Genomic DNA, 25,018 nt, shown 5'->3' on the forward strand with positions numbered 1-25,018 from the left:
AGATTTTTTCATATTTTAGAATGAATAAAACAAAAATATGAGTATTTTTACGTTTTATTTCCATGTTATAAAATAATGATTTAAATGACTACAATAGAAAATATTCATGGGTTACGAGAGTAGCAAACATTCCATTGGAAGCCTATATTTTTATGGTTTCGAATATAAAAGCGAATAAAGAAATACAATTTTATTACACACAGCTTAATAAAATGTTACGACTATTATTTAAATTATATTCAAAGTTACAACGTTGTTGTATTTAGCACATCTTTTGGAAAGGGTTTCTTTTTACTTATATTAGCTATACTTAAAGATGAATAAAATTATATCTACTTCACGTAATCGGTGGCGAATATTTTTTTCCAATTATTTTTCAATGTTATATTTAATTTGACATATGAATTATGAATAAATTACCCTTTCATACAGATATGTAAAGACAACTGATTCTTGCTTGCGATATACTCGTACTTGACTGCCATATGGATATCGAATATCCATAAATCCAATATAGAACAAGGAACCAGTGTTATAATCCAATGAGATTCCTATCGGCTCTGCCAGAGGCTTAATGCACAACTACGATATATAGAAACCGATTTAGTCAAAGGTTATTACTTTGAATAAACGTGGATGACAAAACTAAATAGGCAACAGAATAGTGCTACCCACAAATTTTGCAATATAGTAAAAATTATTAGCAACAGATTAATTATTCTTTAAAATATACAAAATACTATAATTTCTACGTTTACATTGGTTATTTCAATTCAATAATAAAAATAAAAATCTATACAAGCATATAATTAATCCCCAAATGAAATACAGAATAAATTTCCGCTGGGCCGTCGTCCCCATTGTAGCTGCCGTTAAAATATAATGGTACAAGCGCGGCACTTTAGACCTAACATAAAAACATCCAACGCGATTATATAAAAAAATGGAACAAAATGATACGCACACGGTAGTTCAGCAACCGAAAATTAAAATGAATTTGTCCCATTTCCCATTTTATTAAATTACACGAGCGTTAGCTGTTATCATGGACGTGCTGGATTGTGTTTGTATCAAAATGTACTTGATGGTATTATTCCCTGGGGGATAGGCGTTTGTCATGTTACATTTTGCATTGGCGAAACTCTAAATTGTCTAAATGTATGAATTCGGATGAAATTTGTAAAATACGTTCCCTGTCTATGATTAAACGAATTAAAGTTTACAACTAAACTACTTGAATAAAATAATTAAAGCCCAATATAATTGTGATGGATAAAATTAAAATCGTAGTTGTAATAAGAAGTTTAATGAAGTGTGGAACTCGATAATAATTATCGTACATAGTTTTAAATATATATTAATGTGTTTCTTTTAAGTACAATTATCTATAGCAGTGTACTTAAAATATCATTCATCCAATAATACGGTAATTATGATTATGCGACTAATGTTACTTAACCAAAATAACAGCAAAAAACAAATTGCTAATAATCGTGATAATTGATTAGTCAATGATGGACGTTGTATAATTCTATTTATTTAGATATATAATCAATGTGATCTGAAACAAACGTTAATGATCAATAAAACTTAATTATAGATGCTTTTAGTTGAAGTGTATTTATTTTACTAATTGTAATTTATTCGTTAACTGTGCAAGGTTGCGTCTTACATATCTTTGCAAAATGCCTTACCACAAATTATTTAGTGTCTGTTAATTATAGTAGCACTGAATTAAAATAGGAATTCAGTCTATGAGCAAGAATCTCGACCTGCCTATAAAGACTGAACGATGTTTGATTTCCACGCCTGTATTTGCATATAATGTCCATTTTCTCTTGGAAATTGTTGTCGGAATGTCGTCGTCATTCTGCAGCTGACAATTAAGCTTTTGTTAATTAAAATACTGCCTCGTACGGCAGCGTAGTGGCATTTTAAATTCTGTACGCGTTTGCGGCAGGGTTTAATTCCGGTTTCAATTACTGACGATCGTGTTTTATCGGTTCGGCAAAAACCTTCCGGCCAGGCATGACATGTGAAATCGCAATTAATGCAACCGATTCCTCTTGTCCGCTGCTCCTCTGCTCCTCTGCTCCTCTGCTCTTCTGCTCCTCTGAGCTTCAGCCAACGCACATTCTACGTCTGATGCATCGTGCGTGCTTCTGCGAGCTTTTTCGCAAAAATTGAACGTGCTTCGTAGGCGAATATCCGAAGTGATTGATTGAAACTTAATAAATAGTAAAAATCTAACAATATCCAGAATAAGTGAGTGAAGTTTTCGATTCTCATGACCAGTGTCGAATTAATTACTTATTGCTACGTTTTTATGATGAACAACTTAGCTTTAATCGTTGTAACAATATACTGCCTCTTTATCTATTATTTTTTATTCTAGTATGAAAAAAAAATAATTTCAAATTGAAGCATCTACAAATGTCATGTGTTGTTGTTACATTGAAAAATTTTGCTAAAAATACCAACTAAATTATTAGAAGTATGATTATTACGTATTCATTTATTTTGCGTTCTCAGCTCAAAACAGTAAATGCAATAAATACCCGAACGAAAATAATTTTCGAAACGTTTAATTATTATGCAAATGAATTAATAAATATCGAAACAGGGAAATTGAGAAAAGGTAAATAATACAGAAATGTAATTAAAAACAATCCATTACCATTTTATACAAATAGGCATTCCAGTTAATCCTCGTAAATATTTCAGCAATTTGTCTTCCAATTTGTTTTCTGTCATTTATGTTTCTGTATAGCAAATAAATACCGTTGTTCGGGTACAAAATTAAAATGAAAGAAAAGGCAAAATTTGCTTATATAGCAGTTTTTGTGATCAATTTTAAATGAAGGTTGTACCGGGTAAAATAATATGTTAGAAGACAACTATAATAAATTTTATTTAAACATTGTAATATGAGAACATTTAAAAAATTGCGAATTCATACTAGCAGTAATTGGTTTGTGGATAAACTTCTTGCAAACATTAAATAATTTAAATATCCCTGTGCCTTAATAAAACCCACGTATACAAAGTAATTTCTTGCACGAATTCTCTTTGGCGCTTAGCCTTTTATTACTTTAACCTTTAGCCTTGCAGATTTTAATGAAATTAATTTTTCAAAGAATCTACTACACCAGTCCTAGTAATAGTATTAATTGCATAATAAAAATTGCAACTCAAAAGCTGCATTTGCAATGCTTTTGAGTATAATTGCCAAAGTAAAAATAAATATAGAATTTTACAGAAATCTAAAGAATTTACAAAAAAAAACAAAAAAATACTGCATAAATTATGTATCAAATTTCATATATACAGAAAAGCCTGAAAGGTCATATGCAAGAATAAATGCATGACGTAATGTATATTTGTTTCAACATTGTCTAAAACTTTGACCAATTTCTAATATATTTTCTATTTATGAAATGGAGCATTTAATTAAACATTTGAATATTTTACTATAAAAATAAGAATATCCAGTAAGAAACTCCCGGCTTAAAGATCTGGAGAGCTAATGAAGGTTGTGCTTTTTATGGAGAGGAACGAGGCAACCTTTCCTTTCGCGAACTGAATTAGTAAACCCGAACGTTTCTTAATTAGGTGAAAATACGCCCACTGAATTTCTAAATTCTGTATTTTACTTTGGACTAATTTACTTCTCCCAAACTATCTGACATGAGTATAAAAAACTCAACCTAATGGAAAGTATTCGTTTTGATGGTAATAATTGAAATAAAAATAAACCATAAGCAATAAAGAGTTGTATAATTTTAATGTTTCAATTTATGCTTATTTTCAATTTATTCCCTAAGAATTATGTTTTATTTCATTCATGTATCAAAATTGAATTCCAAATGGATTTTTTATGTAATTAATGTATGGTGATAAAAAATGAAAATTATATTTTGCTACTACTTACTTATTATATTAACTTTTTTTCATTTTCCAAGTAACACCAGAGCCGTCAGCTGAACCGTTGCCTGTGGCATTGGCTTTGTCCAGCATGAGGTCGCAGCAGCAGCAACTGCAGCAGGATCAGACGCAACTGCCGCAGTTTATAACTCCCAGCCAAGTGTATCGCGTTGTATCAGGTGACACGCTGAGATTGCCGTGCGAAGTTACGAATCCAGGTGAGTTAAATAAATTTTTAATAATAATATTATTAATAATATCATAATAAAGTTTCATAAAACATAAAATGAATAAATGTTATAATACTCAGAGATGTTGCAAAATTAGTATTTAATAACATACGGAATTCTGTTGCTTTAAACATATTCCTAACAAATATTGTTTTCAAAGTGTTGTGTTTAAAATGAAGTTTCCACCATGCAAGTTTAGTATTGAACGTTTGGTTATTAAAGAGAAATAATCTCTTTTTTCTCGTACATGTATGCCTAAAAAAAAATATCTGAAGTTCTATCCCGATCGATCTAATGAAGTTTCATAAAATTTAATGTCGAACACACAAAGGAGCAAGTGCGGCTTGAAGAGCCACACACGGCATGGTTTCGAGTTCATTGAATATGCTAATCGGGGGCTCTTAAGCAAATGCCGCTTTTGTTCGGTTCGGCATCTCCTAGGATCGTTTCTGAGACGACACTAGGCGCTGATAAGAGTTAGGGACCGAGCAACGAACAAGAGTTCGTCTTGACTTTACTTCAAACCAAGTTGAAGCACTACTTGCATTGACCAGAAACCACTAAACCACAAAGAGCCGAATAGAATAGTTGTGCCCTCACTACTACATGGATTTTTGAATTATATGCTAGAGGGTTTGACAATGGGTGTTGCAGAAATAAAACAGTATTTAAATTATTTATCTAAATTTAAATAATTAGATCGTGTACGCTCTACAGAAACTTAATGCAAAGCGCCTTCAACCAAAATGCTCCTAACGCCTAGTTAGAAATTAGTTAAAGTTTTTAGAAATAAAAATTGACTGTTGATTTCGTTCTTTGTTAAACCGTTTTGAAAAATTCAGAATTCCGAAACATATTCCTGTGTATTTATGAAAAGATTTGTATAATGCGCTCAAATGCCTACGTAGAATCCGCGTAGGCACAGATGTAAGCTACGAGACATGATGCGGGATGCGGCAGCCGAGCTATGTGACGTGCAGCCGTGCAGCCGTGCAGCCGTGCAGCCAGGCGAGCTGCATCGTGACGGGATATTTGCGAGATATAAAAAGCTACGAGAATATATGAAGCTTTTCAAAGCTCTGATATGCCATAGTGCACCATGAGAGGTCAACTGATATACTTGTCAAAGAATGAAAATATTCTACGTGCTGAATCTTTTCTTTGCGTCGTAGCCCGCATACGATACAACATCTTTGCATGTAATTCACGTTGAATTCAATCTTGTATTCATATTTACCTATAGAACCTTTCTATAGTGTCAACTATTTTTAAATTTGTGAGGATTAAAACTTACTTTATTATACTTAATCAAATTTTAATACTAATAAGTACCTAAACGATTTTCTAAGAACAATTATCGATAAGGCGCAAGGTTATACAACATATTTTAATGTATAATATCATGTAATATCCCCATAGTATACCGTTCGCCGGTTGTATAATAATAATCTCCGGGCAAATTACTGGCTTTGTGGTTCATTTGCATAATTGCATGTGTTGAACAATATCGCGCTAGTACTTGTAACGAGTTTGCACAACAAAAGTATATATAATGAGCATATGTGAAAAACACGACCATTTCTGCACACTATAATTTTTAAATTATAGAAAGTAAAAATATAAATGTCGCACTTCGAGTGGGTTTATCGTCACTTAGTAAATCCTGTTATTTAGACTATGATGGATGTGTTAGACAACGGACTTAATTAATGTTCGAGTAAACCGATAATTAGTATTATGATCATATTAAAAATAGAAGACAATATTTGACATAGCATTAATTATGATATGTATTACTATTGTTAAGTTTTGATATATAATTTAATGATTATAAGCAGCCGCCGATCTCAGTTCCCTGCGTACACAATTTTTGAAGGCGACCCATCCCCGAAAATCGCGCGCTTGCCGTATCCCCCGCTGATATCTATCTCTCATAACCGCTATGAACTCTTTATAGTTCAAACATCCGTCGCCGTCCAAATCGAAGAGATTAAAAATGACATTGACAACGTGCCGGGTCAGCATTGTTCCAGTACAGATTTTAACACCTCTTATGAACTCCTGCTTACTTATGGGCACGTCCGCCAGAATGTAGAATCGAATCGCTATCTTGAAGTCCTCCAAGTTATTCAGGAAATAGAAAAAATCGTAATACTCCTGAAACGTAATACCCTGCTCGATTGGTTTCAGACGCAGCTGCATATTACGTACGTACTCCTCGACGGTCTCCTCGTTCAAATATGTATGCTGCAGCAGAGCTCTGGCGAACGTCACTTCGCTTATTGTGTTCTTGCCGCGGGCGAACGATTGAAACTCCATGTCCAAAATTTCGCGTCTTAAATTATTAATGAACGTCGTGAGCTGTTGGTATGTTACCATTCCCCTTCCATCCAGGCCGAACAAATGGGTTTGCAGAGTTGTCGAAATATCGTGTCGGCGCTGCAGACCCATCGAGTCGTCTACGCGCATCTCTTCCGTAGTATGGTGCGACGGGTCGTATTCAAAATTTTCGTAGCATTTGATTTTTTTGTTTGATTTTGATTTTGATTCTTTTCTTTCATTGTATGATGCGAGGGCATTTTTTATTCTTCTGGCACGTATCGCAACGCTCAGCACTTTGTCCATTTCATCAAATTCCTCTAAAAATTGAAGACCAATTTGTAATTTTATTAGAATCGTGTGCTACGATTTAGTCTATAATATCTTTGTCCGTATAATATTGATTGGATATAACGACACAGCTTCTTAAAATTTGATAGGATCGAATTTTAATAGACTAGAACAATTATTTCATTTCTGTAGCTATTATTTTAAATGGAGAATTAAGAACGTTTTATGCATGCTGTGATTACATTATACACACATAAAATTGACGGTTCATACCTTTGGTTAGTACGTTATTGTATTTTCTATCCAGCATTGCGAAAGAATTATGAGAGGCGCTTTCTGGTTGAGTCATGGCCGATAGCAGAAATAAAAATTCAGTGTAACTGATAAGTCCCCTTTCTCTCAAATCACGAAATAATTTATCAGAATTCTTAGATAATGGCGGAGTGCTACTTATTATCTCATCTACATATTCTTTCGTCAATATTGCTCGGCTGATACGTGGACGTGGGGTTGTGTACATCATGGAATCTATAAGCAAATAAATATTATTGTTTGGTTGAGCATAATATACGTAAGTGTAAGAGAAAAATTACCGAGAAAATCTTCTGGGGTCATAAATAGCTGGCGGTCATATTCGACGGAAGCAAATGTTATGAACCGCTTCTCACGAGATGTTAGATTGATTTCTGGATTTTTACTTTGGGGTCCATCGATGTATTCCACATCTTCTAATATAAAAGCCGCCCGGTGCGGGTCGTACAACAAGCGCTCAGCTTGAATGGGCGGAAAACTATTTCTGATGATAAATCATATTTCTAATAAATGTAATAATAAAAGAGTTTTTATTTCATATACCTGTATGCGTAAAATATTACAGGTGTTGCAAGAATGCCCAATATCGCACAACTAACAACTTTTCTTTTGTTGTAAATTATTCTGAGATAATATTTAGCCGAGTTTATCCACAGTTTCATAATATTCTTAATCATATTGACGAATTAATTTAACTTGTAAAAAATTTTGACGTTGAATAATAATGATTCGTAAAATATTATTTGAGAATGATCTGCTTGCTAGATGACATATGATTTGAATTATTATATATATATATAATTTTATGTGAAAATGTATGTAGAATGTATCTCAATTTAATTGCTGTATCCGAATAAATAAAATTCGCATTAAAAGTACAATGTAAAACTTCAATCATAATATAAATTGAGCTATGTTTGGAATTTTGTTCGTAATATCGATTTTGTAGAAAAACATGAAATGTATTATTATAACACACGGACCGAATATAAAATATCTTATAGTTTTAGTACTTATTGCAATATCATTCGGAATGAATACAATGATTCTACACCAATGATTGATTAATCTTTATATTGAAATATGTATGATTGTAAGATCACAGCAAGCATATAAGCGCTTTTTTATGAGCGTTTTTGGTATATTTATCAATAAAATAAATAAAATAGCTGGTACAAGTCAAATGGTTTATTCTTATTCTATTATAACTAATTTACTACTAATAATTTGACAGCTTATTAATCTACTGTTACATAAAACAACACTTTTGCAACAATAGTTTTTATTAAGTATATTACAAAAAAGTGTTAATTTTTTGCAGGTTCTTATGTCTTGGCGTGGAAGCGAGGTATCGCCGTGCTGACCGCGGGAACCGTAAAAGTGAGCCCTGACCCTCGCCTTCGGCTTGTCGAAGGTTACAGTTTAGAAATCCGCGATGCTGGACCTCAAGATGCTGGAGACTATGTGTGCCAAATTGGAACATTTGAGCCGAGGGAGATCACACATACTGTCGAAATTATGGGTAATTGATCTATTTACTTGATACAAGTCTAAGATATTATGTCTTTTTTTTCAAAAAAAAAAATTGTCATAGAATCTGAGCGTATAAGCTGTAGAATTTTAACTAGCACTAAAATAAGTGATAAAAGAAAACTTTGACATTACAATTTGTCGCCTTACGTTTTACTAAACTCGGTTTCTGTAATGTCGGCGTCACTCGTACAACTACCTGTCCGCTTCGCTATTTACCGTCGGGAAGGACAAAAGCATGCAGGCTACAGAACTTGCTATGATATACCTACTGGCAATGCTCAATCAAATTGATTGAACATAGTTCAATCTCCGTTCATAATGGGTTCTGTGTGTACGTTCCTAATGTTTTATAAATGACCAAGCAACCGTAGCGTTTCTCCACTCAATATGCAACGTAGCAGTACGGTTATGCGCAAAATATCTGCCGATGCATACTTTATTAGCTAACATTTTGTCATATATCATGTTTACAAGCCCTTATTCACCCGGAGTTCAATGAACTGTTGTATATATAAAATACTTTGTGCACTATATGATTATATCACACACATAGTTTTAATGAAAATTATTTCAAAAAAATATATAATTCATTACATGTCATTTAGTTTAATCATAATACTTGTTGTGAGGACAAATATTCATTTTACCAGTATAGCAGAATTAAAGTTGCAACGTTTGATATTTTTGATTTCAGTTCCGCCTCGAATACATCACGTTACATCTAACGGACGTCTTCAAGTGAAAATGGGTTCACCAGTCAGGTTAGAATGCGCAGCTTCGGGTAATCCACCGCCTGTCATCACTTGGAGCAGGAAAAATAATCTACTTCCATCAGGTAATCAATATATTAATTTAATCATTTTTATATTTTTATTTATGCAATTGCATTCGTTTCTGAAGTGATCTGAATTCTGATTTGAATTTATATACTGAATAATAATATTTATTGTTGTTGTTAGTGATTTATAGTCGGAAAATATGACATTATACCTATATTTGTATATCATTAGTTCCCAGAATAAATTCTTAATAATATACACAGAACAGCGCCCTGGTGCAATTCAAACAATGCAACACGGGACCCGTTTGCAATTCATATCAAATTAAATGCACTTCTATATTAATCAAATCAAAATGCATTGTAATTAACCCTTTATAAGCGCAATATTCATCAAAAGCCAGTTTAGCATGCCGAGTATGTACATGAGAAATGCGAGCTTTTGCTCAAGACAGAGGAGGATTCTTTGAATATGCATCCCGAGGTACCGCAATCACACACAATGTGTTCAGAATTATTATGTGCCGGTAATTTATATGATTAGAAGTTGTGCTAGAGAGAGAATTTAATTGATACAAATCGCAGCCTTCATAGCTAATATGAGGTAATGGAATTTGGTTTAAATATTCCACTTTAGGCTCAGAACGGCGTCAACAAAGTGTCCCTGAACTGAATTAAAAACGATTAATACGTTTACGAATTACTTATTTACAAAGATTAATATTTATGAGATCTATGTTTATTGAGGCGCCTGAATTTTTATATATTTTTATTTGTTTATTTGAACAATCAGAACTTCAGTCTTACAATATATTTTGTGTCTACACACTGTTGTGATGTTACTGGTTAATTAAGCTTTAAATAAAATATTTTTTCCAGGTGAAGAAACTCAGCAATCTCCTACCTTGAATTTCGATAAAATGGACCGACATCAGGGCGGAGTTTATTTATGCACAGCGAGCAACGGCGTCGGCCAACCTGTCACACAGCAAATTGTTCTTCATGTTTTATGTAAGTACCTTCTAAATTATAAGTTATGTAAGATGAATGATTGATCAATATATTTACTGAATAAATTACGCTAAAAATACAGCTAACCGCCTTCACTGTTGGGGAAACAAATTTATAAAAATCGGGTAGTAATGAGGGTTGAAAAAATTGATTAATTAATATCTTATTTGTGAGTGATATTTTTTGTCTTGATAAAGCAGTCTTTGTAAACGAAATCTGATTATATATTTGATAATTTAATCATATCTAATTTTATATAATATATTGAATATTGTTATACAAATATCACATAAGAAATCATACAAAACTATCGTCCAACTACTGCTTCATGAACTATAGTCCTCGTACATTTGTTAAAGACAAAAGGTTATGAATCAATGTCAGGGCATGTAACGAATTGCCATGGACCAGATTGGATTATAGGGAGAGAAGCAAAAAAAAGTTCTATCGAAAATTGCAACATACAGACGCGATCCGATGGAAAATGTGTTTTTACGGTCATTGCAATGTAGTGAACAAGAGAAAAATTCTGCCCGTGCCACCGACTGAACGTACATCAGCATGCAATTGATATATTGCACTTCGATATTTATTGATTTATATCCTGCATTTAATTTTTCGCGAAATATTCAAAAATGACGATTTTAATGATAAAGGAACTTGTACATTCAAAACCAGTGGCAATCCGATACAATATAATATTTATAATTGCATATTTATTAATTAACGTGTCGTAAAAATTAAAATGAACGATCAAATTAAAAGAACAAGTAGATATACTAGGTTTCAATAACTATTATTTTATCATGTGATCTGACCGATTGATACTTTGATACTATACAACTAAATGTTAGAATATCCGTTTCATTCCATAGCAAGAATTTAAAATCTCACTTTTAAATACATAATTTTTCATTGAATTTATTTAATTCTTTTCTTAGCCACCCATAATAAACTTATCTCTGTTGTTGACCAAAAAATACGTGATGACTCAATTCTGGCGACAACGCATTATTATTAATTATTATTATTATTATATTATGATATCAATTATTGAATTATCAATTGATCAATACGATCTGCTTCCAAAATGCAATAAAGGTTCGCAGGGAAAGTTCCGTTCCTAAACCAATCTTTGTCGTCATTCCCTCGATAATTCAGCGCTTAAAGCTTTTCCTCACCTTTGGGAAAAAGTGCCGTATGTCATATGGTAATGCCGCCGTCAGAATATCATTTAAACGGCATCTCGGCAACTCGAGCATCTCGCAGTTTATGCGAAAAGAACAAGAATAAATTTTGTATTACGCAGATCGGGCTCAAAAGAGAAATTGACAGCGGCGGATATTCTACGGATATTGTGGCCAATACATTCACGTCAGATGACTTCACCAAAATGAAAATTCTATTATGTTTTATACGACAATGTTTATTGTAAGAGATCTGCCAGGTGTTTGAATATATCGTCATGGAAATTATATTCTTCTTCTAATTAAAATATTTTGTAAATACATAGAATAATAATACTTTTGTTTTGCTAACTTGAGATATCCTCAACTGCATGATAGAACAATGATTTACAATTGGATTTTAGACTTATTGGACTATTTATACAATCCAGTGTTTTTAAATGTTATAAAAATTGCTCCAATAATAATAATCAACATATACACTTACTGTACAAACTGAACAATTTGTATAATTTAAAACTGTGTTTCCGATGGCGTTTTGTCATAGTTGTATGTAAGTTTAAGTGCAGTGAATATTTTCCATGGCGTGCGGCAATAAAATCAATTTCCAGTGACATTTTAAAACGAGCAAAACATTGCGCCCCGTCGAGTATTCCGATTTGCCGTCTGCCTCGCTACTGTTTATTTTGTTAAATTTATAAGGTACACTAGAAAATGCTGTTGCCCGATAATGGATGAGCATCAACAGTTCTACGATAATTGATTGTTACATTTTTAATTCCGATGAATTTTTTTTTTTTTAATTTTCTATATATTTTATCAACTATCAGACTTTAATGAATCCTATGAGCTGCTATGCTGGTTTCTTAAACGACCGCTTTTACGACTTTTTGTATATGATGAATTTACTATTACAATTATTTGTTTATTGATACAGCAATGCTGTGGAAACACTATTTTCACTTTGAAACTTATCCGCATCTAAATTTTTAATAGAAACCCGATATCACTGCGTCTTGACATCAGATGATTCGAAGTTCATAGTTCAATTCTATTTAAATTTAAATTTCGTTAAACTTGCCACGTTATTTTGAAATGCTTATTTTGTATTTACGAATATTTTTTAATCAAAATAATTAAACTGATCATTAAACTGATATGCGTGATATATTATTTATTTATAGATCCTCCAGAGATCGTTGTCGAACGACAAATAGTTTATTCAGGCGAGGGACAAGAAGCTCAATTAGTTTGCATCGTCTATGGAGAAGCCCAACCTGAGGTAATTATGTTATTATATTAATTATTACTAATTATATATTATCAGATCTATATTTGTCTTTCTTTTACTAATATAAATAATACTATTATAAATGTTTCAAAAATGATATTGTCACAAAGACAAATAAACATTTTTTAAGAATCAGTTTAGTACACAATGATTTTCATTTAAAATTTTTATTATATAAATATGTTTTATGTGACTATTTTTTATTTTAAAGGTTCTGTGGTATCGCGATACTCTTCTTTTGGATACGACAGAAAGACGAATCACGGAAACACGTGGTGCTAAACACACCTTATTCATCAGAAAAGTTCAGAGTTCAGATTTCGGAAACTACACGTGTGTAGCCGATAATCAACTTGGAAAAAGTCGAAAAACAGTCACTTTAACAGGTAACGAGATGAAATAAATTCTTATAAAAACAGTAATTATGTTATTCACAAAAAAATACTGTGTCCATTATGATTACTAGATTATTTTTAATTTATTTGATCAAATCTGTTACTTATTCAGGTCGACCAAAAGTAGCAGTATTCCAATCCGGGCCTACGAGTCAATGGCGCGATAGATACAACATATCCTGGGCGGTAGATTCTCATGCCCCAGTTGAGGAATTTAAATTATTTTTTCGACGTCTTCCTACTCAAGGAATTTTAGGCGATTCAGGCGTTTTACCAGGAGATCTTGCAGGAGAGCAATTACAGCCTTTGCAACACCAAAGTCAACAACATGGGCGGAGGCCTATGCGAAGGGTAAAGAAATAGTGATTTATTTTCAAAGCTTTGAAAATGTTGAACATTGAATAATGGCCAATCAGTTAGAATTGTTATTATTGTATAATTGTAAGTGTTAAATATTGATATGGTATTAGGAGAACGACACTCATCTCTTGCACGGCTACAACGGCTACATGATCGGTTCGCATTCGTCCGGCTGGGGCCGGAACGAGTGGCGCGACGTCGTCCTGCCGGCGATGCCGCTGAGCCAGGCTTACACGCAGTCCATGAGCTACGTCATCCGCGGCCTGCAGCCTGATGCCCAGTACGAGGCGCAGGTCCAGAGCCGAAACCGATACGGATGGAGTCTCGCCTCGAAGAAGTTCACATTCACCACGAGTAGCAACGGTGAGATAAATACATTAGTAACACTAATAGAAAGATTCATCAATTATTTTTACAACTCTATCAATCAGTCACTATTAACAGTTAATGTATTCAATATTTTTTAGCACTTTTGAAAGTAGTTGCATGTTTTCGTATATAGTTATAAAATGTTTATTATTTTGTAGCGATATATTATCGTACTAACAATAATGAGCTATATATCTATTATCTAATATTAATTATTATCTGTATTCCGCGACTATAATCGCAATCTTTTTATATATTAAATTTTACTTGTTTTCGTATGTGTTCGTACACCATTCACACAATATTTATTATTTTGTAGCAACATGTATTTGAATGATAACATTAATAAGCAATATGTCATATCTTTTATCCTATTATATTGTCTTTGATACATTCGACGACTAAAAGTTACTTCTATAAAATAATTTTACGTAGGTACATACTTCAAATTATTTTTTAAATTATAAACAGTTAACAATATTTTAACATCGTTATATATAAATGATTTTAGTAAAATAATAGTAATAATAAGAAGATAATAATTTCATAATAATAAGAATATTTAGAACATGATGGTAATCATTTAATGTAAAAATTAAGGACTGCTATAAACCCTTCTACATTAAAATTTGCTCTAAATTAATATATATATATATATATATATATATATATATATATATATATACAATTATAAAAAAGAAACAATACTTTGATTTCGCTAAATGAGTTTTATAGTCTAAATTCGCTAAATTTAAGTAATAGTTTTCTACGTAGAATATTTATGAAAATAATAATGATATATAATTATAATAATAATAAATGATAAATGATAATAATAAATCGTAAATTATCCATTTAGTTGCGTTCTAAAATTTACAATTCATTAGAAAAAATTGAATATTTCGGTATTTTAGAATCTACATATCAGTTGCATATTTTGTATAAATAAACTAATGTATTATTTTTTTTGTTAATAAATTCATCAGTATCTCATGAAAATATATCCAATTTATAAATTTCATAATCGACTTGTACGTGGAATACCCGTGTAATTATATATTATTACTTATCGATTTAAAAAAAAGCCTCAATCTCTAAATCAAAAATAACATTTCTTTTAGTATTTTTATTTCATTTTAATACGTTTCATTTGAAAAATATTTATAACATTATTAATGATTATAAGTACATGCGGGATAAAAGGAATGTATCAACCTTTAATACAGCCGTGTTCTGATAACAGTATAGTCAACACTCCTATAACGCGGTATTCCGGGAACGCTGTTTCCATACTACATGGAGCTGAAATTGCGACTTTTTTCGGTTTATATTCAACAACGCTTTCGAAGAGATAAACAAAATCTACTCGAAATTTTTTTGTTGGATTTTTGTAATAAATGGTCTACATATAACGCGGTACAAACGATGTGATTTGCACTCACCACGTCATCGGAGGGTTGACTGTATTCCTCTAAATGCATCCACATTTACTTCAGTAGAATTTGCATATATCATATATGTATTTTATGTTTGTTAGTTTTCACGTAATTTTCATATTTACAACCAACAAAGTATTTCTGTTTTTTGATTGCTTTTCTGTTTCATTCTATGCACCGCCTAACCGCAGATGCCGTTTACCCAGATTACACCCCCCAAACCGCTGTTTATTCAGGTCAGTCGAGTTGGAGAAGAAACATCACGGCTATTTGTGATGTTTTGCTGAAATTTCAAACAATTTATTCATTCAAATAATAGGCAGAGTTTTATTTAGCAAAAATAAACTTGAAATTTCTACTGCGCTAGATCCGTTTTGACTTTGATATGTAATATCGCATTTGTATTTGTAATCAGCCTATACATTCCCAAATTGTTTTAGTTTTTATTAGTTTCTGTAGCTTTAGGCCTAAAACATGACATATATATATATATATATATATATATATATATTATCAGCCAATTTGTCAAAATATACATTTGATGTATCATCATTTAGTAAATCTAACACACAAACATTCGTTTTTCACAAGGAATACATTTTTTAAAAAAATATTAAAATATGAATTCAAAAAATTATTAAGTAATAAATAATTTAAACATACGAAACCACATGAAAAATAATTATTCAAACCAATCCAGGGAAAACCAAAAACATATAACAGATAATCGAAAACAGAAATTTAAGTGTTTGAGTATGTATATGCATGTGCTTATATAGACTCATATGTCATTGACCAAACCTAATTATATATATATATATATATATATATATATATATATAATATAATATACAGAGCCGGTCCTACCTTAAATGTGAAGTATGTGAAAAATGCGGGCGCACGTCTTAGGGGGCGCCAACACTAGATTCGGATATGAAAATTATAATATAGTTTTTTCAATATCGTTCAAGAATTATATAATTTTGCATCTTTTATTAATCATACAATAATTTTAAAATACGTAAAAATTTAACATTAAAACAATAATCTGATACACGATGGGAAAAGTAAAGATGAACATACAATTCGGCTCTTGCGATAACAATTATTTACGAAGTTTACGATATAATTTTTGATATTTTAAATAATGAAAAATTAAATTAAGCTAATTTAACATGAAGTATGCCTGTATTAGGTTTAATAATGATAGGCTTGATTTTTTTGCTCTCTTAATAGAATAATTGGCATAAAATGCGCAAAATAAATAGGTAAAATGTTTCTAAAACCAAATATTAATATTAAACATGCGTTAGAAATAATTGAAAATTTAAAAATATTCCTGCAAGCAATAATGAAAATACTGAAATTTTTGGATGTTTTCGGACTTGAAAATAAGAAAATAAAAATAGTTCGGTAGTGCGACATCGATAGACACAACAATCTGATTATGAGCCCCGCGAATCGCCTCGATCTTCTAAATGAATTTAAAATCAATGTATTTTATGCATTTTTAGATTATATCCATATCATATTTTAGTTGTGAATGAAATCCAGAATTATTAAAAAGTATTTAAAAAAATTACGTTAATGGTCATAATAAGAGATAGGGGGACGCTAGAAATAAATGGCGCTGAGGACCGCAGGATCGGTCCTGTATATATATATATATATATATATATATATATATATATATATATGTATATATATATATGGACATGGGTGTAATACATTTAATATTGTTATTATTATTATTACAAAGTGTTTTCACATTTTTCTTCCTATTTCTGCAGATTCGGAGATGCGCGGCTTAGGAGTGACCCAATATAACGAAGCGACCATTTCCCGATCTTCTTCTCGAATATGTTTTATTTTCATCTTTATTCTGTTGACTTTATTTTGAAGAATCATTGGTGATTATATTGTATTTAATTATTAACTTAACAGATAGCAACGAACTATATTTTGAGCCAGTGATAATCTTTCTAGATGATTAAATATATAGTCATATCTCGTATTTGCTTTGTGTGATATTATATAAAAATTATATGTGAATGAATGAGTGATTTAAGGATTTTCGTGGAGATATTGACAAAATTATGTAAATAAGTATCTTTTTAAATTTATCACTTCTTTTAAAAAATTAAGTCACTCTACAATTATATATCAACTGTAAATCCTCCAGCTGCGTTCTAAAATCGTACTTTACTAAACGTTTTATATTGAAATTTCAAAATTTGAATGATTGGAACATTTTTAGGTTTATGCGTTAATTAATTTTTTAATACGAATTTATCAATTAATAGCCGAGCCAATAAAGGGTTTTTTGTTTTTGTATTTTTTATTAGTTTTTTCGTATCATTCAAAATCAGACACATTTCAGAGGGAAGAAATAATTATTATTATTTGTATGTACGCTACTTATATAAGGAAATAAGTTTTTAAGGGAAAAAAATTCTTTAAAGAAAAAAGATCAATGTATTAATTATCGTGTTAAGAATATAGTTATAAGCGCAGCTGTTAAATAATTCAATATCTATATTATTATTTTTTTGTATTTTTTCTTTTAAATCAATCCGTTTCATAAATACTATTTTTAAATTAAAATTAATGTTATTCCGCTTAGAACTAATTAACTTTGAGATATAGAGTTTGATCGATTTTAGCAGCTTTGCTGCTACTTCGGTTTACATATTTTTAAAAAAAAATCACGTTTTTTTACATCAAAGTTAATTCTAGAAATTTTGGTGGAAACCGTTTGATTTAGAAGAAAAAACGCAGAAAATTGAATATTATTACAATAATAACCATATTATTAATATTTGAATTATATATAAGAGTTGTACTCGACTATTCTTGACGGAAAAATTAATACACAATTGATTTTTTTCTCAAAGAAAACTACTCCAAACCTCCAAAAGATTTGGATGTGCTTTACTTGTATGGTAATATGATTTAATGTGTTCATCAGCAGTTATTGAAAATATATATAATTCATAAATGTTTTCATATCAATTCAGCATATGAGAACATATTTAGACAAAAATATTCTACAAATATTGATTTTTAATATAATATTCAATAATTTAATTAAATTATTTGTTATTATTATTTTATTGACATATTGTTTTCTATTGAAAACAATTTGGTTTTTGTATCAATCCTTGTTATTAAGCGTATTCTTTTATACATTCAAGTTTCTGCCCTAAAATTTAGGTTTTATAAGATATTATAAACTATGGGTCCAATGCAAGTTATGTTGATATCCATTTACTTCTAATTTTTTGTAAATTCAAATCTGAATATGAGATTAATATATAAAACATTGTTTGTATTCCAATTATTAACATTTTTTTGTACTCTAATTTTTGACTAATGTGTGTATGAAGAATCTTGATCATTCATAGTATTCTTTTTATTTGCGGATATATATCTATGTCAATCATCTATCAATATTTATAAGCAATCAATTCTGCTTGGCAAACTAATAGTAGATATATATGAACAAATATGTCAGTCGTTTGTAAATTTATATCTCACCTGATTTTCAGTTCAAATGAAAACAACTCATCTACCATCTATGAGGAAATTTTATAAGAACTTTATATATAATTGTCCAAAAGCCCTAATTATTAGTTCTACATAAGTATTTTATTACAAAAGGCAAAAATTTAAAAAAAAACTATGTGTAAGAATGAACGGTACTAAATTGGGTATGTATGTTGATTTCATAATGAGTGCATGTGTATTTCAATAAGCTTTTAAAATCAATTTTTTAAGAAATTTTTTTTAAATATTTATTGCACATTATATTGTATTTTTTTACCAAATGTCTACAGTGCCATAAGTGTGATTTAGTTCAATGATCTCTAACAGATACTATACAAAATAAATCAGTTATTTATATAACTTTAAGGTTTGAAGTTCAATATTTTTATCATATATTTTAAAATTAATTAACGAGTCAATAGACTCGTAATAAGACCCATGTATCAATCTATTTAGATTGCCCATTATCGACAAGTACGTGCACTCTTATATGCATGTATTTTTTACTAGTTTGGCGTAACAAAAGTTGTTGAAATCTGGTGATCATTTAAAAACATTTACTTAAAATGAATATTATAAATGAAACTTATATTGGGGATAACTAATTTTTGTATTAACTTGTAGTGTAATTTAAGAAACGAAATAGTAATACTAATTATATGTGTAAGATATATATAATTATTGAGTTTTGATTTATATTTGAGCTATATTCATACCTAAAATATATGTGGAGTGTAAATATAGACTAAGAAAATGGCGGTAAATGCAAATTACATACCATTTATGTACATTCAAAGCACCCTTTTTACTAGGGATGTGCAGCATATGTAACAGTTGTAATATTAATATATAAATTCACGAAAAAATCAACCAGATATTTTGAAAATGTAATGCATTTTATATCGAATGCATTCTGTAATATTTAAAAAAAAATCTGTATGAATATTATATTATACAAAATATTTGTGAATACAGATGATCCATTGAATAAAAATCATTCATCTTCAGTATATTCATTGTTTTTTGATAAACTTCTAAAACAACCAGAAAATCTTTGTGAAATTGATTTCTAAACACATTTAATACTGATTAATTTATTAAATGATAAAACATTTTTTGTTTGTTATAAAATGCGAAGATAATCAAGCAAAAACATAACATATTACGCAAGCAAAAAATTGTGGATGTGGGAAAAATGTGGATGTTTTGACATGTTTTGATTTGAGGGAAAAAAACATGGATATATATTCATGACTTTTTGATATGTAATTTTGAATGGTAAAATGTGTATTTTTCTGACACGTTTGATTCGAGTGAAAAGCATGAATATCCATGACTCTCGAGAGAAATGATCATTTCTAGTATAAGAAATTATTTAGGTTTTCTTATACTGTATTAAAAATACGAACCGCGAATACGAATACGAAAAAATAGCAGCAGTTAATTTACATGCTGTACACGTGCTGCCATATTTCGATCAATTCGTAAATTAAAATGGATGTAACATATTCAATTAGCTGTGTGTATATGTCCATATGTAGTAGTACATCCTTTTATTATCGCATATTTTGTAATCAAAATAATCAAACATGGATCAAATCAAATTACTTTCACCGCCACCGCATTCGCTAGATACAGACAGCGCAGGCCAGCGCTTGTTTATCTATGGCGGGCCTTGCCATGGCCTTGCGGTGTCAGCTCTGTGCGGTGTGCGAGGTTTATCTATGGTGCGAGGGGTGTGCGTGTGCACCAGTGTGCGCGAGTGTGCGCTGTTGCAGTTGACAGCTTCATTCTCTACAATGTCAATTGGTCATTATGTCATTGTCATTATTCAACATGAGTGAATACGACGAATCAAAACGTCAGATACATGATAATATAAATGAAATTTAATCATAATATCATAACCGTTGTAAACGCAATATTATGTATGTTAACCAAGCTTCTATAAGGCTTGTAATTCCTTGTTGATAGTTAAATAAGTGTTCACGATAATTGCTTTGTTAACAAGCATAAATGCTCAGTAGGTAACAAAGGTATTTCTAAAATATATTGCACAACTTTTCTGATTGATAACCGATTCTAAGTTCTTTTTACAATCATTTTCAGAATATATTAATCATGTTTTGGAAATACAATTATGCTGTATCGCCTCAGATTGAACTGCTCTTGGAAAAAGAGGTGAGGATCTTAACCAAAATTAGGTTACTAATACTATTCAGTAAATACAAACGTTTTAATTTCAAATTATAGGATATTACATTATCGGAGCTTATGGAGGAGGAAGATATCCTTCAAGAATGCAAAGCCCAAAATAAAAAGCTAATTGAATTGTAAGTTTTCATTTTACTGGTGATTTTAAAAATTAAATAAAATAAAATTGTTTTGCAGCTTGTTAAGACCAAACGTTTTGGAACAACTTGTAAGGTTAATAATAACTGAACCAGATCCGGAGGTTGAGGAAAATTATCGCTATAGGCTTTCAAACATAGCTTGTGAAATTCTTACGTGTGACTTACCAGCTTTAAATGAGAGATTATCTGCTGATGGCACTTTAATGGAAACCTTGTACTCTTTCGTAAAGCAGGAGCCTCCTTTGAATCCTTTATTATGCTCTTTTTTTAGTAAAACATTAGCAATGCTCATTACTAGGCATAATGAACAGGTATGAACGACTTTATCATTGCATATATTTATGCATAAAACTATACTTGACTACTAAAATTTTTGTCATTGTCATTCATTATCTTATATATCTTAGAATTGGTACTCGTATCAATTTTCATGCCTTCAAGTTGTTGAATTTTTGAAATCTCAACTGGATTGTGTTTCGACACTATTAAAACACCTAGGCACTCCGGCTATGATGGATTTGGTTTTCAAATTAATTAGTCAAGTTGAGGGAAATGACATGCGGACAAGTGTAATCAATGTGAGTTTAGAAACATGTTCTGTGTAGGACAGAATAACACATACATATACATATTAATAATGTGTGTGTTTGTATAATAAAATATTTTGTAGTGGTTGATAAATGAGAACATTGTGACATGTTTGGCGGATCTTTTGAAACCAGAACATGGTTGTGATGTACATTGTAACGTTTCTCAACTTTTATGTGATGTTGTTCGAGCCGATAGAGATGCCGTGGCAGAACATGCCGATACAAATTGTATTCTGTCTAAATTAGAGACGCCTGAAACAATTAGCCTTATATTACAGAATATTTTAGAACCCCCCATGATGGAAAGTAGCATTGTAGGTGGAATACAATTTTTATTGGTATTATTAGACCAACATGAAAGGTTTGTTGCATAACATTAATTTTATTACTACTATTGCAAGTCAATTTGATCTGTTTGATGAATTAATGACAACTTTAGATGTGCTATACAGTATAATATTGATAATAACACAAAAAAGGATAAATCATATGATAGTGCTCATCAAAAGGAATTATTTGAAGCCTTATTGCCTTATTTGAAGGACTTTCATGATATATTGATCAATCCTCCAAAGGTAATTTGCATTGAATAATTTTGCCATATTTTAAATGTGTAGTTTGTTGCATTAAATAATTTTTATCCAGTTTTTCAAATGATGTATTTTGAAGCATGTTTGTGATATATTAAATTTAATATTTACATTTAATATACATTTAATTATTTTCAGCAAAACTCTATTAAAACTACAGCTGGATATTTAGAGATACCATTGGGTAATGCAAGATTACAAATTGCAAGATTTATTAGTATTTTGCTTGCTGAAAATTATGTGCCTACATTTTGTGATAAATTAGCAGAACTCGGTGTTATGGAAACACTTATCGATTTATTTTTTAAATATTCCTGGAATAACTTTTTGCATGGATATGTTGAAAAATCTATTGCAAGTATTTTACTTCAAAATAATTCTGAATTGACAAATCTTCAAAAGAGATTATTTGTTGAAGGCAAAATAATTCAACGAATGCTAGAAGAATGGAATAATAATAATGATCAACAGTATGAAAAAATAATCAATAAATTGATCAATGTAGAAAAATAATATACAATTTGTTTATTAATAGGGCTCAAGGAGATGGAGTTCGGAAGGGATATATGGGTCACATAATTAAAATAATAAACCATATTGACTCGGTCACTAATGAAGAATTGAAAGACTTCATTAAAAGTGTTTTGTCAGAAGATATTGCAGTTCAAGAATCATGGAATGCATTTGTCTCCGGACCCTTGAAGGATATTACAGAAACACAGAATGTTTTATTAGGTGGAGTACACCCTGTACATTGTAAAAGTCATGATTTATCAGAGGAACTACAGGTTATTTAATATATTTAAAATTTTATATTCTGTTTGATTTAATTTTTATATACTAAGATTTTCACATGAATTTTAGTTGGATGTATTTATAAATGGTTTGAATATGGATTCTGTTTATAATGATAGTAATCCAAATGATGAGTGGCAAATAAATGCAGATTCTGATGACTTCTGCTTAAAATCAAATGATGATCGTGAGTACTTTTTTAATACTACTGCTTCATACTTAATAGATAAATTTATTAGATAAACATGTTTATTTTAATATACATAATGACCATTAATGTTATTAAATAAAATACATTAAATTTTTCTATGATTTTGGATTAGAAATTCATTAGAGAATTTGAGTAATTATCTAAGATATTTTATATAAATTATTGGCTCCAACAAACACGCAGGAATATTCTATAATAAAATCGTGAATGACTAATAATTTTTTGAATTTCTGAATTAGAATGCTTAGCTTTGAAATATGCATTATATTTGATATGAAGTTGTGGAATAATAATTTTATTTTAATAATGTTAGTGATTATATGATTGTTTTTACAGCTTGGAGTAACAACGATGAAAAACTTTCTGTAGCATCTTCAAGTGACGAATTTGATAAGATACAAGATGGAACAGAATGGGCTGATTTTAGTTCAGATAACTTTGCTGATTTTGACTCTAATTTTGGCCAATTTGGCGCTTCATCATTATTGGCCATAGCAGGTAATTATTTTTATTCTCATTTCAATTTTATATACTACAATATAAATTAAGGAAATAAGTTAACAATTGGAATGTAATAAAATGAACTTAATTAAATTTATTTATCTAACGGTGATACAAATATTGAAAATGCAGAAGATATTCAAAACGTTACTGAAAGCCATAATATGGAGAATGAAGAAAATAAGTTGAGCGAAGAATTGCCAAGGGAAGAAAATCCTTTGCCAGATATTATTTTTGAAGATTTGAGGTATAGTCAATATTTAATTGCCATTGATTTCCATCATTAACAAATAATTATACAAGAGAAAATAATTTTATAGATTTTATGTAAATTTGATTATTATTTTTTCAGTAAAAATGATGATGTATCAATTGAAAATAGTGAGAGCGATCAATCTCATTCGAATGAAGCTATTTTGAACTCATGAGTGATACTATAAAGCACATTCTGAAAAATGATTCAAAAGTATTGTGATATCATCAGTAGGGTAATACAACAGAATTTCTAAAAATTCAATTCATATTATTTTTGTTTAAATTAGAACTTTTGACATGAACGTTAAATCAAGCAATAACTGTAACTCTATTCACGATTTTAATTTTTTTTTTACTTTTAGATTTTTTGTTAAAAACGAATCCATTAAAACATGTATATTATAAATATTATATATATTTTATTAATATTTGAAGAAGTTATTGTTATTGTACCATAAGTATTCTAGAATTTATATTTAATCACTTTTTTAAATTTTATATTCATCTGGAAATCAGTAGTAAGAGTATTTAGTAACAAGAGCGATTCAAATAACCTGATATTGTGCTGTGATATCAGTTGAAAATATAAGTAAATAATAGGTACCTAATTAAAAATATTGGCATTGCTTTGTAGAATTGCAATGAAAAATTTCTTTGGCTTAAACAGAAACAAATTGATGCATAAACATGATCAGAGTCTAATGATTATTTGTGCAATATCACTAAGGAATAAGATTTTT

The 25,018-nt window shown here is 30.2% G+C and overlaps 2 protein-coding genes across 3 annotated transcripts in view; both read left to right on the forward strand.

The window, feature by feature from the left end:
- Window positions 1-17,382, forward strand: part of LOC113370743 (limbic system-associated membrane protein-like) — a 264,282-nt gene extending 246,900 nt beyond the window's left edge. Inside the window, exons 2-10 of one of the 2 annotated variants that reach the window (XM_026611433.1) lie at window positions 3,963-4,142; window positions 8,398-8,598; window positions 9,304-9,444; window positions 10,267-10,398; window positions 12,770-12,867; window positions 13,088-13,262; window positions 13,384-13,622; window positions 13,742-13,994; window positions 17,227-17,382. In XM_026611433.1, coding sequence (XP_026467218.1) covers window positions 3,963-4,142; window positions 8,398-8,598; window positions 9,304-9,444; window positions 10,267-10,398; window positions 12,770-12,867; window positions 13,088-13,262; window positions 13,384-13,622; window positions 13,742-13,994; window positions 17,227-17,336 — 1,529 coding nt within the window. In that variant the 3' untranslated portion in view covers window positions 17,337-17,382. Of the gene's footprint in view, window positions 1-3,962; window positions 4,143-8,397; window positions 8,599-9,303; window positions 9,445-10,266; window positions 10,399-12,769; window positions 12,868-13,087; window positions 13,263-13,383; window positions 13,623-13,741; window positions 13,995-15,627; window positions 15,764-17,226 lie in introns of those variants that run through there. The other variant, XM_026611432.1, reaches the window with a different exon arrangement.
- A 3,472-nt stretch (window positions 17,383-20,854) lies between these two features.
- LOC113370256 (serine/threonine-protein phosphatase 6 regulatory subunit 3) lies at window positions 20,855-24,588 on the forward strand. The gene is made up of 13 exons (XM_026610928.1): window positions 20,855-21,018; window positions 21,092-21,163; window positions 21,236-21,315; window positions 21,374-21,647; window positions 21,744-21,914; window positions 22,007-22,287; window positions 22,366-22,501; window positions 22,655-22,986; window positions 23,052-23,304; window positions 23,381-23,498; window positions 23,859-24,020; window positions 24,156-24,270; window positions 24,376-24,588. The coding sequence occupies exons 2-13, from the start codon at window positions 21,104-21,106 to the stop codon at window positions 24,449-24,451; spliced, it is 2,058 nt and encodes a 685-aa protein (XP_026466713.1). The 5' UTR covers window positions 20,855-21,018; window positions 21,092-21,103; the 3' UTR covers window positions 24,452-24,588.
- Window positions 24,589-25,018: the final 430 nt, after the last annotated feature.

Source organism: Ctenocephalides felis, unplaced genomic scaffold (genome assembly GCF_003426905.1).
Source record: "Ctenocephalides felis isolate EL2017-DRISC unplaced genomic scaffold, ASM342690v1 CF-g0.4_SCAFFOLD_01492, whole genome shotgun sequence".
In the NCBI taxonomy this organism is placed as follows: Eukaryota; Metazoa; Arthropoda; class Insecta; order Siphonaptera; family Pulicidae; genus Ctenocephalides; species Ctenocephalides felis.